This window comes from Grammomys surdaster, unplaced genomic scaffold (genome assembly GCF_004785775.1).
Source record: "Grammomys surdaster isolate TR1022 unplaced genomic scaffold, NIH_TR_1.0 98, whole genome shotgun sequence".
Lineage (NCBI taxonomy): Eukaryota > Metazoa > Chordata > Mammalia > Rodentia > Muridae > Grammomys > Grammomys surdaster.
In genome coordinates, this window is record NW_021604577.1 from 13676273 (window position 1) to 13693214 (window position 16942).

At 40.7% G+C, this 16942-nt stretch overlaps 1 protein-coding gene across 1 annotated transcript in view; it reads left to right on the top strand.

Annotated features, from left to right (window-relative positions):
* Baz1a (bromodomain adjacent to zinc finger domain 1A) overlaps window positions 1–16942 on the top strand; it is an 87956-nt gene that overhangs the window by 25904 nt on the left and 45110 nt on the right. Inside the window, exons 4-6 of the mRNA XM_028781608.1 lie at window positions 4630–4773; window positions 12695–12796; window positions 15340–15427. Coding sequence (XP_028637441.1) covers window positions 4630–4773; window positions 12695–12796; window positions 15340–15427 — 334 coding nt within the window. The remainder of the gene's footprint in view (window positions 1–4629; window positions 4774–12694; window positions 12797–15339; window positions 15428–16942) is intronic.

Here is a 16942-nt window from a genome sequence, read left to right on the forward strand (position 1 = left end):
TTGTTTTTATGTCAGGATACTCTCTTGTGTTTATATAGCCACATTTTGTTTCTCTGTCAGTGGACTTTTTGGTTGATTCCATGTTTTGTCTAGTGGAAACACTGGTGTTCAAGTATCTAAATTCTTTTTTCAATTTTTAATTTTTTACATAGAGTTGATAGGTTGTATGAAAATTCAGTGTTTGACTTTGTGGGGAAATGGAAATGCTGTTTTCTATAACATCTGCTGTAGAAGTTAGGCCCTGGTTCATCCTCGCAGTCCCCTGCTCCCAGAAATAAGACTCAGACTCAAAAATATATTTACAAGTACATTGGCCATATAGCTAGGTTCTTCTATGACTAGATCATAACTTACCATAACCCATTTACTCTAATCTACATTCTGCCATGTGCCTGTGTTACCTGTGCTCTGGTACCATGGGTCCATCTTACCACATCTTCCTGTGTGAATCTCCCGAGCCTGGTATTATCCCAGAATCCTTTCTGCCTCCCAGGTGTCCCATCTCCTATTTTTTGTCTAAGCCATAGGCTATCAGAATTATTATTGGCAGGTGCCACATCCATACAGATATATTCTCTCTACAGTTTGCATCAGTTCTTATTTCTCCACAGCCTTACCAGTACTTGTTTAATGTTAGATTTTGCTTTTGAGATAAATGCCACCTTACTGGATATATGGTCTATTACTTTCTGTGATTTTAATTCTGTGCTTTACAGATGAGACAAGCATCTTTTTATGCTCTTTGCCATTTATATCTTCTTCAGAGAAGTGTCTACTCAGACCTACTAGTTTTTTTTAAAAAATTCATTGTTTTTCTTTCAGTTGTAAGAACTCTTCATGTATTTATTCTAGAATGAGTTAGAAAGTATTTTCTATTTTTCAGTCTTTTAAAAGACTCAGTTTTATGTTTGTGTGATTGCTGTGTGTGTGCATGGATACTGTGTGTGTGCGTGGGTACTTCATGCATTAGATCCCCTGCAGTGGTGGTGTAAGCTGAAATGTGGACCAGGGAACTGAACCTCCGTCCTCTGCAGGAGTAGCAACTGCTCTTAAATATTGAGATGGCTCAGTGATTATGATTTTTAAATTTTTAAAGAACTATGTGTGTGTATCTGTGTGTGTGTGTGTGTGTGTGTGTGTGTGCACATGAGTTCAATGCCTGAGGAAGCCAGAGGTACTGGATCTCCTTGGAGCAGGAATTACAGGCAGCTAGCTGAGAGTCTCCTGGTGTGGGTGCTAGGATTGAAATCAGGTCCTCTGCAAGAGCAGTAAGTGCTCATAACTGATGACTTCTCCAGCCCTTTAAAAATATTTATTTATTTATTTATTTTTATTATTTTAAATTGCATGTGTGCATGTGGGTTTGTGCACATGAATTCAGGTGTCGGCAGAGGCCAGGGATATTGGATTCCACTGGAGCTTGAGTTATAGGCCCTGTGAGCCAGGTGATGTCAGTGCTGGGAACCGAACTCAGGTCTACCGTAAGAGCAGTGTATACTGTTAACTTGTGAGCCATCTTTCCTCCCCCAAATATAAATATTATATATATATATTGATTATCATTATTTCTAGGAGAAGAGCTGGCAAATGAATAGTCCTGTCAATGCTGATACACACATACACACACACACACACACACAGCCTTGTTCATTGAATGAGATATGTAAATGAATAGCACAGTATCTAACATGGACCCACCTTTTTCCTCAGAGGACATGGAATTAGCTCATTGCTAGAAATGTCTATGCTTATTCTCACTGAGACTACCCTCGATTGTCTGAGCTGCAAGGGCCCGGGGATGAGATCTCACCAGGCTGGCTCTTGCTTCTTTGGTTACTATGTTCTACATGTCTGCTTTACCTGGATTTTTTTTTCATTTATTTTATGTATATGAGTGTTTCACCTACATTTCTGTCTGTGCACCATGTTACAGATGGTTGTGAGGTGACCCATGTGTGCTGGGAACTAAACCCCAGTCCTTTAGAAGAACAGCAAGGGCTCTTAAACACTGACTCATCTCTCCAATCCCAACTGTCAGTGTTTTAGTAACTCGAATATATTTTTTACTTTTCATAAAATTAGCCTATCTGAAATTTACACTGTTAAATGTGTCTTGAAGACATACTGCTATACAACCGTCACCACAGTCTAATTTTAGAACATTTTCAACACCTAGAGAGAAGCTTGTGTGTGTGGTTGAAATCATTACCGGTTTCCACTACCCCTATGCACCCCACCCCACCTCCCCATCCCCCTCACCCCCGCTTCCTGGCATCCACTCATCTGGTTCCTTTCTCTGTGAGTTTTCTTGCTCTGGACACTAATAGAGAGTCCTACATTTTGTGCCTGGCCTTTTCATTTAGCATAAGGTCCACATTATATGTATCGTATGCAATTCCTTTTGAGACAGTTATCTGTTTGTGTAGCTCAGGCTGCCATTCAACTCACCCTTCCTATGCTTCAGCTTTCCTAGTAACGGGATTATGGGCACATGCCTCAGTGTTCACATTGTGTGTGTGTGTGTGTCTGTCTGTCTGTCTGTCTGCATGTGTTCATGCCACAGTGCACATGTTGGGTCAGTGGACAGCTTCCAGGAATAGATTCCTTCCTTCTACCATAGGGACACAAGGTTGAATTCAGAAAGGGGAAGACATTTTATTAAGATATCTGGCCACGTGAGGAATGGTGTGTCTTTTCTAACGTGTGTGTGGTGTGTGTGGTAACTAGACAGGAAGTTGGTGCTAGAGGGATTATGGAAAAAGCAAGTGATGGGTTTTTTTTTTCTGTCATTGAACGTTGACCCAATAGTAATGGGATTAAGTAGTGTTAATTAGTAAAGGGGTCAGTAATTGGTCCCATACAATCCAGATGATCAGTGCAGAGTAAAAGGAAGCCAAGTTAGGACTGGGAATATGTCTTATAGTATGGTACGTATGAGATGCCCACGTTTGAACCCCAGCATTCTAAAATAACAACTATAATGGTAGGGTTTTGTTCGTTTTGTTGTTTTTAATTAAGAGAACGTCAGAATGATGGTTACAGAATTAGGGAGTAGAAAAAATTTCCAGAGATCAAAAACAAAATCACTAGATTTATGATAAAAATAAAAAATGTGGTCAAGAGACTTACAGAATTTAAAATATTGGCTCTTTGAAGAACTATGACTCATTCTGTGTGATGACTTTTTTTTTTTTTTTTTGGACATAGGGCTTCTCTGTGTAGCCCTGGCTGTCTTAAAACACTGTTTACCAAGCTGACCACAAACTCACAGAAATCTACCTGCCTCTGCCTCCCGAGTGCTGGGGTTAAAGGCATGTGCCATCACCACCTGGCTATTTAATTTTATTTTCTAAGCAATTACATTAGTTAACAGTGTAATTATGCCGGGCAGTGGTGGTGCACACCTTTAATCCCAGCACTTGGGAGGCAGAGGCAGGTGGATTTCTGAGTTCGAGGCCAGCCTGGTCTACAGAGTGAGTGAGTTCCAGGACAGCCTGGGCTATACAGAGAAACCCTGTCTTGAAAAAGCAAAAAAAAAAAAAAAAGAGTGTAATTACTGACCGGGTTTGGTGGCACACTGCATGTGCCCTAATACTCCAGAGGCTGAAACAGGAGAAGCAAAAGTTTGAGGCTAGCCTCATATGCATATTGAAATTGTCTCAAATACAATTCCTAGGAGTAATTCAGCATCACTAGATTTTTATTTATTTATTTTTTTTGTTTTTTTCAAGACAGGATTTCTCTGTGTAGCCCTGGCTGTCCTGGAACTCACTCTGTAGACCAGGCTGGCCTCGAACTCTCGAACTCAGAAATCTACCTGCCTCTGCCTCCCGAGTGCTGGGGTTAAAGGCGTACACCACCAACGCCCGGCAGCATCACTAGATTTAAAAAAGATAAATAAGTGTATTAATCACATTTTCCAGATAGAAAATGTATTTTCAGATGGTAGAGAGAGAAGATGTAAAAATTGGCTTCCTAGGTTCTGAAAGCATAGTTCTCACTCAGAGGCTGGGAGTCTAGCATTGCTGTCCATATCTGAAAGCAGAATCAGGAGGCTGAGGGTGCAGTTGTCAGTCTGAAGATGAAGGCCTGCCTGGGGACAGCGGGAAGGGTGCTGCAGGACCAGAGCCCAGAGATCTCGGAGCACTCTTCTTCCAGGGTAGAGTAAGGTAGCCCAGCAAGAAAGTGAGTTTACCGTCTCTCTGCCTTTTTGTTAGGTATGGGGAGAAGCTAAGTGGGCTATACCTGCCAACATGGAGGGCAAATCTGCCCCTCCAGTCCCGCTGATTCACAGCTCCGTCTCCTCTGGAAACAGTGAAAACCATGTTCTTTTGTTACTGTCACTGTGTGTAATACCCGAGGGGTTGAACTTTGTATGCTGGCGGGCACTGTACCAGCTGGGCAATATCACCAGCTCAAGAATCCGATGAACTGAATTTTAAAATCAGATGTCATATTTTCTTTTTAATTGAAGTATTTAGTTAGCCATAGTCTTCAGAACATAGACCCATGTAGTTTGTGAATGAATTTGGGTTATATTGCTAGTAAAATGTGTTTCTTTTAGACCCTGTTACAACTAGACACAGTACTCAGCTGACATAACTTGCATCTTGTGACTGTTTGTTTCAGGCTGCAGTGTAGAATCTTGGAAGTCCTCCCTCCGTTACATCAAAATGGCTTTGCTAATGGACACATGAGCAGTGCCGAGGGGGAGACTATTGTCATCAGTGACAGTGATGACTCAGAAACACAAAGCGGCTCTTTTCAACATGGGTAAGTAGTTTGTACTTTAGCTATCAGATTGGTGATCGTCTATTAAAATATAAATTTTCTTTCCTGCCTTTTCTTTTCTAGTCATATTGTCCTTAAATTATCTATTTCAACAACAGTTGTTAGAATTTTCAAAACATAACCCTAGTTAAGCTCTCTAATTAGCTGTTAAGAACAGTCCCCTTGCTGGGTGTGACAGTGCGCTTGCCTTTGGGCTACACAGTCAGCCAGTGTCTCCAAAACAAAAGCTAAACCACAGTTTGTTTATGTTTAGCTGGGATTGACCCTAGACCCACCAGTGGTGTAGACAAGCCCCACCTACCACACAGGTGGGTCTCACTGCTCTGCACTCCTGGCAGTCACTATTCTGTAGTTTCCATCCTGTTGCCCTTCCCAGAAGGAGCCTTTCCCGACTGGCTTCTTTCACTTGAGCATGCGCATTTAAGTTCTCACCAGGTCTCTTTTATAAGAACTTTGATAGTTTGTTTCCTTTTTGTATGGAATAATACTACATTATCTTAAAATATTATTATATTTTTTGTTTGTTCATGCGTGTTGGTGCATGTGTGCTACAGCTTCTCTATGACCGTCATAGGATATATGGGAGCCAGTGTTTTCCTTCCACCGTGTGGGCTCTGGATATGGAACCCAGGTCCTTGGGGAAAGTGCTTTACCTGCTTTGTCATCTCACCAGCCTAATATTCTACTCCCCATACACTGTTTTTCACTTAGCTACTGAAGGACATGTTTGTTTGTTTGTTTGTTTGTTTGTTTGTTTTGAGACAGGGTTTCTCTGTGTTAATAGTCCTGGCTAGCCTGGAACTCACTCTGTAGACTAGTCTGGCCTCAAACACACAGACCTGGCTCTGCTTCTCGAGAACTGGATGAAGGACATTTTTGTTGCTTCTATGTGTTGGCAATTTCAAATAAACACTGATGTTTATTTGAAATAAACATACATGATGAACATACATGGCAGGCTTCCGTGTTGGTGTAAGGTTTTTGCACATTTGGGTAAATATCAAGGAATATGAGTGCTAAATCACAAGAGCGTGTTTTGATTTTTTTGTTGCTAATTTTTCTTAAATTTTATTTTGTAGGTACATATGATATACATGCATGTGTGTACAGATGTATGTTCACATGATATTTGGAGGCCAGAGACAGCCTTAACTTCCAGTCCTCCTCATATGTCACCTGTCTTACTCTTTGAGACAGGTTCTCTCGTTAGGACCTGGAGCTCACTGGACTGGCTGGGCAGAAGGCCCTGGAGGTTTGCCCTGTCTTTGCCTCCTCGGCACTGGGATTCCACTGTAGCCAGCTCTGTTACATGGGTGTTGGGGATCAAATGCAGGGTTTTGTGCTTGTACAGCAAGCACCTTACCCACTGAGCTAGCTCTCCATCTACCATATTTAGTTTCAGCCATCTTCCATGGCAGCTGTACCATCACCAAAGCACCTCATTTTACATAATGCCATTTAGTCCAACTTCAGAAGTCCCCGTAATCTATAACAGTTTTAAAAAGACTTCTAAAATTCAAGCAATCTCTTAACTGTAATTCCCTGTAAAATCAAAATGAAAAAGGAGATCACACACTTCCAAAATACAATGGCATAGGATGTACATTGTGGTGTCAAAAGGGAGGAAGGGAACGTAGTGAGAAGCACTGGACCAAAGCGAGACTGAAACCAGCAGGGAAAGCACCAAACTCTGTGTCTCTCTCCATGTCTGATGTTGAAGCACTCTTCAGATCTCCAAGTCCTTTCAGCGCTGTTGACTGCAAAATACTTCTCTCTCTTTGGCTGTGTCCACTCCCTGAGAGCAGCTATCCTCAACAGGTACCCCAGGACTCTGGCATCCCCAACATTTTGAGGTCTCCAAGGCATCCATGCTTCACCTTTCCAGCTTCCCACAGTGGCCGCTCTAGGCCTGGCTTCAGTGGCTTTCCTTAGCTGTGGAGGAAGAGTCCATAACCCCGTTTCTTCTACTCTTGACACTAAAGCCAGAACCCTGTGGCTAAAGCTACCAACTTCTGCTGCTTGCTTGGGCTGGAACATGGCCCCCTTGTTTCATCTTCACAAGCTTTCTGGGTTTTTGTTGTCATTTTGTTTTTGTTTTCTTCTAGGGAATGGGTCTCTCTCTGTAGCCTTAGCTGTTCTGGAACTCAAGCTGTAGTCCAGGCTGGCTTTAAACTCACAGAGATCTGCCTGCCTATCTCTGCAACCAAGTGCTGGATTAAAGGCATACACCACCACCACTTGGCTAGCTTTCTGTTTTCAATGGTTTCCTTCACTGCTAGCAACTTAGCTGTCCAAAAACTCTATATAGACCAGCCTGGCCTCAAACTCCAAGATCCGTCTGCCTTTGCTTTCTGAGTGCTAAGATATAAAAGGTTGCAGCCAGCACACCAGCTACAAGCTTTTCTTTTTTTTTCCATTCTTTTCATAAATTGAAACATAGTTGGGTGGGGTCTTTTCCTGAAGTCACCAGTCCTTTATTCCTTCAGACATTGGGCTTTTCTTCAGTCTGTTCATCTCCTTGAACACTGGGCTTGGCTCCATTCTACTTCCTAGTGACTCCTTTGTCTTCAAAATGTACATTTTGTATTTTCCTTTCTCAGCTTGCTTCTTTTCATTATAGATATGTGTAAGAGTGAATACTGGTAACCACATAGTCCAAACTAGGCTACTTTGAGATTTCCTCTGCTAATGCAGTTAATCCAAAACTCTTCAATTTAGCCTCAGGGAGATTTTTGGGACAAGGACAGAAAGCAGCCGTATTCTTCACCAAAATATGGCTTCACAATAGTCTCTAGGCCACGTACTGAAATTCTTCTCTGAAACCTCTTGAGCCTAACCTCCACAGTTCAAGTCTTCCCCACACCGCTGTCTCCATGTTCCTACTAACATGGATGGCTCATTAAGCCCCATTAACGCATTCAACTGCTTTTCTAGTTCAAAGTCTGTGTTTCTCCAAATGAAAGCATGGTCAGGCCTATCACAGAGATGCCCTAGTCCCTGGTACCAACTTCTGTCGTAGTTAAGGTGTTGTTGCTGTGAAGAGTCACCATGACCATGGCAACTCTTATAAAGGAAAATATTTAATTAGGGATGGCTTACAGTTCACATAAATATACAATTGAATTCCTTCAGAACATACTAGCTTACTTATCTGTCTGGACATGGATGATAGACTGATCATCCAAACAATATTCCTTTGTAGATCAGGGTTTATTGGTTAATACTCATCGAGTTGGGAGATCAGATCTCTCTCTCTCTCTCTCTGTCTCTCTCTCTCTCTCTCTCTCTCTCTCTCTCTCTCTCTCTCTCTCTCTCTCTCTCTCTTTCTCTCAATCTCTCCCTGCCTCCCCTCCCCGAACATGCAGACATACTTCGTTTTAGCAATTATTTATTTCTTGTGTATGGGTGTTTAGTCTGCATGTATGTTTAAGAAAGCATCTAATCCTCTGGAGCTGACAATTGTGAGCTGCCATGAGGGCCTGGTATTTGAAACCAGGTCCTCTGGAAGGGCAGCCTGTTATCTTAACTCTTGAGCTAGCTTCTCAGTCCTGTGCACATGCTTTTTAGACTATATTTCTCAAAGAATCTCTGTTGGTCCTCCCATCACAAAGCACAGTTTGTGTTTACTGAAGCTTTGGGCATCTTTATAGTCTTTGACTCTTTCTGTTCAATTTGTTTCTGTTTTAAGACAGGCTCTCACTATGTAGCCCTAGATGGCCTGGAACTCACAGAGATCCGCCTGTGTCTGCCTCATAAGTGCTGGAATTATAAATATCTAGCATCATGCTTGGCTCCCACCCCGTAAGACTGTAGAATAGGATTGAGATAACACTAGAGTCCTTCTTGTAGCATGCACAAGACGTTACACCGTGGGTTTAGAATTACATATCCATCTTAAGTATTTCAAGCTTTTTATGAAAGTTGGCTTCTTGGCTGTTTGTAGTACTAGATAAACATTTGGACTGTTTTAGAGGTAGGGAAACCAATGTATGTAATTGTCACATAGTGGACCTAACAGTTACATCAATAGCCAAATGCTGACATTTACCTATAGCCACAAGGTTTCTCAAAAACTGAGCTAAACTGATAGATACTCTTGGCTAAAATATTCACAGCTTTCTATCTGAGTAAGGGGTGGCAAGTATGGGTTTATTCAGTTTATTTCCAAACAGTATAGTTAGATTTAGGTCATATCTAATATACTCTGCTGTATGATAAAGCCGTCAAACAACCTTTTAAATTTTTTTTATTTATTTTATGTGTATAGGTTTTCTGGTTTTGTTTCCATGTCTGTCTGTGTGCAGTGTGTGCTTGGAAAGTTGGAATAGGGTAGAAAATGGTGTTGGGATCCCTGGAACTGGGGTTCACAGATGGTTGTGGGCCAGTATGTAGGTTTTGGGAATTGACTCTGGGTCCTCTCCAAGAGGAAGCAGCAAGGGATCTCACCCATCTCTGCAGCCCCCAAACTGGTTCATGAATCAAGGGTTTTATGGGGTCATCTCTAAACAGATACCATCTAAAGTTGAAGTAGGCTGAAAGAAAAATTATTATCCTGGCCAGACATACTAAATAGAGTATATTTTGAATAAAATACAATCATGATGGTGATTATAGGAACAAAAGGAGAGGTAATTATTTCAGAAACCTCTGGATGAAAATATAATGCATATTTGTTAATATATTAATATGTAACTATATGATATTACTACTATACAGATAATATATATAAATTTTTGTTTCCTTGAGGATCCTTCTATGTTAGCCCAAGCTATTGCAAACTTACTGTAACTCAGTCTGGTATAGACTTGCCATCCTCCTGCCTCTGCCTCCTCAGTACTGGAGTTATACATATGCTCCACCATGCCTTACTTATTTCAAGATTTTACATTCATTGAATTCCTTTTATATAATATAATCTGGCTGTCAGGATAACTGAATTGTTAGTTTAAGATGATGTGGAGTGTGTGTGTGTGTGTGTGTGTGTGTGTGTGTGTGTGTGTGTGTGAAAGGGGGGGAGAAGGAAGAGGAGGAGGAGGAAGAGGAGAAGAAGGAGATGAAGAAGACGACGAAGATGACAACAACGTGCGGGATTAGTTCTTTACTTCTATGTGGGCTGCAGGGCTGAAGTCAGGCTTGATGATAGTAAACACCTTTACCTGTTCAGCCATCTCAGCAGAGATATTTTTAAAGAACTGGTCCTAATTGTTTTATTATTTGTAGTTCTATGCATGAAATTATAATATGTGAGTTGAGGTGAACATAATATGTATGTGTGAGTATTATTGTAAATAGCTATCTGTGCTGAAACTACTCATTTATGGGTTCTCATTGCAGAAGAGTTGTAGTGAACATAACTTGATAATTTCTTTAAAAGATATTTTTATATTGAAAATACAGTAGATTTTTATTGGTTATTTCTAGACTATTAAAATTTTAATTTTTTTCTCCTTTATCAAATATAAATATATTGCTTTTTGGTAGAATGAATATATATGTATATGTATACACACATACATATGAGAAAGAAACATTTATATAAAATAACACTTTGTTGTGAGTAAATACAATGAATTGTCCCAGTATCCATGGAAAATTTCTTCCAGGAACTCATCACCATCCTTCTCCTCAAATAAAGAAGTTTCAGATGCTCAGTCAAGCTCCTTATATGGAGTGGCACAGTATTTGCATATACATGTGTGTCTAACTCATCCATAGGTTACTTGTAATTTCAGATACACTGTACGTGCTATGTAAATAGGCATAATACTGTACTGCTTAGAGAATAGTGGCAGAGAAAAACTTTTCTGTATTCTTAATACAGATGAGCATCTCCCCCCTCCCCCAATACTTGGTTTTCTGAGACAGGTCTCACTGTGCATCCTGGAAGCTCCTTATGTTAGATCAGACTGGCCTTGAACTCATATAACTCCATTAATAATAATCCCAGCCTCAAAGGGCTGTGATTACAGACATGTACCACCACGCCTGGCCCGCATACTTTTAAGTGTGGTTGACTGAATCCCCTGGTATAGAGGGCTGACTCACTGGACCAGTGATTTACGTGGACCACGAAGTATGTTTGGTGTTAGCATGTCACTGTACAAAAAGAAACAGATCTGTCCCTGCAGTTCCTTGCTGGTGGTGGCTCAACAGCTATCATTGAGATACTTAAGTTGAGTGAAATTTCTCCTCTGTGTAGACCTAGACATGGAGTAGCAAGAGAGCAAAGTACCACAAATGGAAGTCAGTTGTACATTCTTCCTATTTGGTAGGTGAGTTGTAGTAGGAACTGTTTCTGTTGCTCTCTGACTGGTTGTCATGCTTCCTTAGAGCGCAGTCAGGATTTTATCTCAAAGGAAGCTTTAATGTAAGGGCTACAGCAAAGCTCCATTAGTTGTATTGTCGCCACCTCTGACTGAATGAATCTTCTTCCTCTTCTTGATCTTGCTTCCTGTGCTAAATGTGCACACTTTTACCTCAAGTTCTTCAGGGTTTCTTCTTCCTCTGAAGGTTTTCTGAGACTTCCCAATGGGTTGTTCTTCATTCCCCCATCATTACCACCACACGCACCTCTCTAAATGCCAACTTCCTGGAAGGCCTAGCTAGTCAATTTATAAATTGATATAAATTCATATAAGGTAGTGGGTTTTTTTGTTTTTTTGGGTTTTGGGTTTTTGTTTGTTTTGTTTGCTTGCATTGTTCATCATTTCGGTCATAGCAATTGCTGACTTTTGTCAGTACAGAGAGTATCTAGCAATACGGTAGGCTTTCCACTGCTGAGTGAATGGTGAATGAATAGACACACCCTAAAGCTTGGTGAGAAGGTAGTTGGAATGAGGATTAACTGTATGGTGTATTTGTCTTTTGCGTGTGTGCTTGAACTAGACAAGTATTCTACCAGACCTATACTTCCTTTTTTAAAGTACATATTGACTGTACTTTGTACTTTTATAGCCTGATCTCATACCTCAGCTTCCTGAATGCAGGCCGCACACACCAGCCGGCCACTACGAAGAAAATTGAAAAGTGATTCCAGTAACCGTATAATTCCCTTTTCTTTTCAGATTCCCAGGCTAGCTTGCCGCCCTCTGTGCCCCTTAGGCTAACTTTGGCTTTCTGACCCTCACACCTGCTTCCCTGGTGCTGGGACTACAGACAGTGTGCCTCTGGCTCACTTTCCCTTTATCTTCCTGTGACATTGTTTTCTACAAACTTTTCTGACAAAGGAGCTGGAGATAGCTCAGTTAGTAAAATACTTAACCTAGCGTGCATGAAGATGCTTTCAATTCCCCAGTCACATTCCATAAACTGGAACGGGTGGCACATGCTTGTAACACTGCCCCAGGAAGGGGGAGGCAGGAGGACCAGGGTTAGGGGACCTCAGCTATATGGTGAGTCCTGTATCATCCTTAACTATGTAATGAGCTCAAAGCCAGCCCTGAGTGTCCGAGACTTTGTCTCAAAAAGAAAAAACAAACAAAACAAAACAAAAAACCTAACTTAAATGGTACTAAGTACTAATTTATTTCCAGGTAATTTATTAATTAATTCCAGTACTAATTTCACCAGAGGAAATTTTATTGAATAAATAATTAAAATGCCTACCTAAGATTAAATTATGCCTTACAGTGTTTTGTCTAATACAATGTAGAAAGGCTATGCAACTTACAAAAAAACTTAGTTAAAATACAACCACATAAGACTATATTCTATCTGACATAGTCGAGCACACCTTCAGTCCCAGTGCTTAGGGAGCAGAGGCAGGCTGCTCTTTCAGGCCAGCTAGAGCTACATATGAGACCCTGTTTCAAAAGAAACAGTGTGCCGAGACATGAAGCTTTACGTACCTCATGTTTTCAAAGGACTAACTAACTGATTTCGGTCTGTCCCCTCTTCTTTTTAGGAAGAAGAAAGATGCAATCGATCCCTTATTATTCAGATATAGGGTACAACCCACTAAAAAGGAGATTTATGAGTCTGCTGTTGTTAAAGCAACACAAATCAGGTAAAACGCAGTACTTGACATTTGTTGTAAAATAATTTTTACTTGTTCCCCCTTCCCTTTTGCCCTATGTTTCACTAAGAAAAGTGATGTATTAGGTAGATCCTGAGTCAGAGATATCACCTGCTTTTATTTTGGGGCAGCTAGGGAGCTCAGGACACAGTCCTAAGAAGTGACTCTCTGTGTGATAGCCCTGGCTATCCTGGAACTTTTTGTAGCCCAGACCTCAAACTCACAAAGGCTCTCCTGCCTCTGCCTCCTGAGAGCTGGGATTAAAGATGTGTACCGCCACCTGCAGTGTGAGATCCCACTTTATGTCAAAACAAAACAAAGAGCTTTTAAACACGTTGTGTGTGTGTGCGTGTGTGCATGTGTGTGCGTGTGTGCGCATGCACACACATGCCGTGTAACACATAGATCAGAGGACGGCTTGCTGGAGTCATTTCTTGAGTCACTTTTGCTATGTTAAATTCCAGGGATCAAAATTAGGTCAGCAGGCCTGGCATCAAGTGCTGTTTGCGTGCTGTGCTGCACCAGTCAACAGCCCAGGTATATCCCCTTCTGTAGTTGCAGTGAGGTGTGTGATTGGTTTGTTTGGCAGGCCACGTCATTAGTTTCAGGTCTGTAGCAGGTATGTCCAGCCTACGGCCAGTGGATCCACACTCATTTCAGCATTTAGCCCAACAAAAAATCATAAGCGTACTTAAAATGTTACAATTTATTATTTAAAATTTTTATTTTAGAATCTTTATTTTAGAACTCAATTGTGTGGTTCTCTAGGGTGACCTTTGTAGCTGCCAGTGTTGTATAGCAGTGTCAGCAGTGGAAGGTGCCTAAGGCACCGAGCGCTGATGCGGTGTGCGCACTAGTGACTGGGAAGTGGAGGTCTGTCATACCCTCACTCACTCACAGTTGACTTCTTTTGTCTCCTTTTATCTTTAGTTCAAAATAGAGATAGCAGTTACAGCTTTGCTTCCTATGTAATATTGTTCATTTGCCTATTTACTTTTTGGCTTCTAGTTGATAACTCCTCTAGACTTCGGTTCCATCCCTGCTGGCTCATTTTCTTTTTTATATTTTTCATTGATGAGCTAAATTAGAGTGAGAATTGTGCTTGACAGTGAAGCAGTAAAATACACACAACTCTTCCACACTCTTCAGTTGGTTTTTGTTTTTTACTTTTTAGATTCTTTTTTAATTTTATGTTACCACCGTGGGCTGTCTTCTCTGCAAGGCAACAAGTGCTCAGAACCACTGAACCTTCCCCAGCCTCTAACTTACAGCTCTTATTGGGCTCAAAAGTACTGTCTTGTTCACTGAAAGACAGTACTTTTCCTGTAAAAGACTTGCTACACTAGAGAACTTGTAACACTGTTAAATGAAATGTCCTATGTACTGTTCAATGACAGCTAATTGCCACCTATAGCTTTTGAGTCCTTATTTGAAGTGAAAATTAGGAACTAACTTTTTAATGTCTTTATAAAATGAAAATCCAGCTGTGGCTACTGGGGAGTATGTCAGACAGTGCCGACTTCAGGAGTCAATGTGTCCATTGTCAGGAAGTTACTACCTTCTGTTAGCCAGCTGCTCCCAAGTCCTGGGCAGCAGCTGGCAAAAACCTTTAAAGACCAGGAAACAAATGCAGTTTGAGGGGTGTTTATTGACTGAGAGACTTTCTACTTTTGTTTGAAAGACATATACTGAATTTAATTAAAACATTACATTTTACCAGAATTGTTGTGTGCTGGGTTTGTTTTCCTTTGGTTTTTTTTTTTTTTTGTGACTGTTTTGGTTTTGTTTGTTGTGGTTTTTATTACTGCTCTTGTTGCTTTTGAGGAAAATCAAGGGGATAATTGAAATTGCTTGTTCGAAATCTAATCTTAATTCTCTTTAACTTAATCTTGAATTTGTTGGTTGTTGTAGGAGATTAAACACAAAGTGCTTTAAAATTTGCTAAGGTCTTATTATATTTTGTTTATAATACATATGTGAACAGGTGATTAGTTGATGCTATGTCATAGCTAATCATTTTTATTTTAATTTTTCTACTAATTTTAATTTTGTGTGAGTGTGTGGTTTTTGTTTGTTTGTTTGTTTGTTTTCCGAGACAGGGTTTCTCTGTGTAGCCCTGGCTGTCCTGGAACTCACTCTGTAGACCAGGCCTCAAACTCAGAAATCCACCTGCCTCTGCCTCCCAAGTGCTGGGATTAAAGGCATGCGCCATCACTGACCAGCCTAATTTTAATTTTTAAAATAGTATTTTAAAAACAGTTCTCCTCTTTACTTTATTTCTCTGTGGTTTTGAACAGCAAATGCATGCGTTGTTTTTGTAGCAGGCCTTTTATAATTGGTCCATTCTGTTTTTTCTAAGTTCTGGCATAATCTCTCTGTGTAGAATTCTAATAAAGTTTACTAAGTATCTTTGAAGGATGAATATTCTCACTGTGTAGACGCCTGGGTGTAGAAGTCAAGTTTCAAATGTATAATGATTATAGAATTCTGATTAAATTGTTAGTATTAATACTGCCTTCTTCCCCCAACATCAGCCGGAGAAAACACCTATTTTCTCGTGATAAACTAAAGCTTTTTCTCAAGCAACACTGTGAACCACAAGATGGAGTCATTAAAATTAAGGTAATTTAAAAAATGAAACTATGTATTGGGAAGAAATAAAAATAAATGTATAGTATTATAAATTTGTAACATTGATAAAATAGTATTTCAAAGGTAACTTAAACAGCTGTCATTTTGTCCTGCGAGCTAATCTTTAGCGCTTTTTACATGTTCTATGGAATCGGGTGGCTCAGTTATTACTGCTCTTTATTATACAGATGACCAACTAAGGCAGATGGAAACGAGGAGAGCTTGAAAAGCTGTTTAGTGACTTATGTATTTTATCTGCCTTACAGAGAACAGAAGGATTCAGAATAGTGCTAAATAAATGCTCAATTAAGAGAACTAATCAAAGGCATTCTAGACCATGCATTAACCCCATACATTAGATTTTACTATGGCCATTAAGAGGGAAATAGAATTTTTATGTATCTAAGACTGGCTTTGAACTTATGGTCCTCCTGCATTGCTTACATGCTAAATTATAGGCATATATGGTATATGCCCATATAGGCATATATAGGTATATGTGGTGCTGGGAATTGAATTTAGGGTTTTGTGCATGAAGCAAGCACTTTAGCAACTGAACTACATCCTCAGCCCTGAAAATCAAGATATTCCTTCCATTGTGCATTAAATAAAAAGTCAAAAATTATAAAAATTAGTTTTTAATGTGAACTGTTTAAATCACATTAGAGAAATAAATATAAAAATAATCAGACATAGTGGTATATACCTATAATTCTAACACTTGCAGAGACATAGGGAGGAAGATTGTAATTTTGAGACTAGTCTGAGATGTGTTGCGATTCTGTCTAGAAGAGCATGTGTATGTTGGGGACGGCCCCTTAGTGAGTGAAGGGCTGCTGTGCAAGAGTAGGAGCCTGAGTTCAGAAAGCCAGTCACCCTGGAAAAGCCAGGGGAGCAGCAGCCATCTGTAACTCCAGTTCTGGGGTGGAAGCAGGGAGGAGAGGGTTCCAGATGCTCATGGGATCCCTGAGCCCCCTGAAAGGGGAAGATTGGGGTTCACAAGAGGCCCTGTGCAGCAATGAATTGTTAAGTTGTTAAGTTGCTTTGAGCTCCCAGTGGGTGATTGAGCTTCTAACCACCTGCCAGAGAGGGGGGGGGGGGGAGGGAGGGAGACAGAGCGGGGGGGGGGGGGAAGAATGGCTGGGCACTTCCTAAACCTCTCAGCAGCTAGTATACACTCCCCTCCCCTAAGTCTTAGTTAACAATTCCTAGATCTATATTTTATCTTTGTTGCCCAGTCCCAATAAGGGGAGTGGCCACTTACCCTGATTCTTACCTGTCTGCCCGACCTTAAGTCTGATCTCTCAGCCCCCTGTCATGACTATTCTCTCTGTTCTTCCCCCTTAGTCCCTTGTAATCTAAAAGTCCCACCTCTGTCTCTCTGCCCAGCCATCGGCAATTCTTCATTACCAATTCTTCTATACAGCAATTCTTCATTACCAGTCAAAGCCAGGTGGGGGCAGGGACCCTCAGCAATTGGAGGCATGGCGTTTGGGAGCCAAAGTA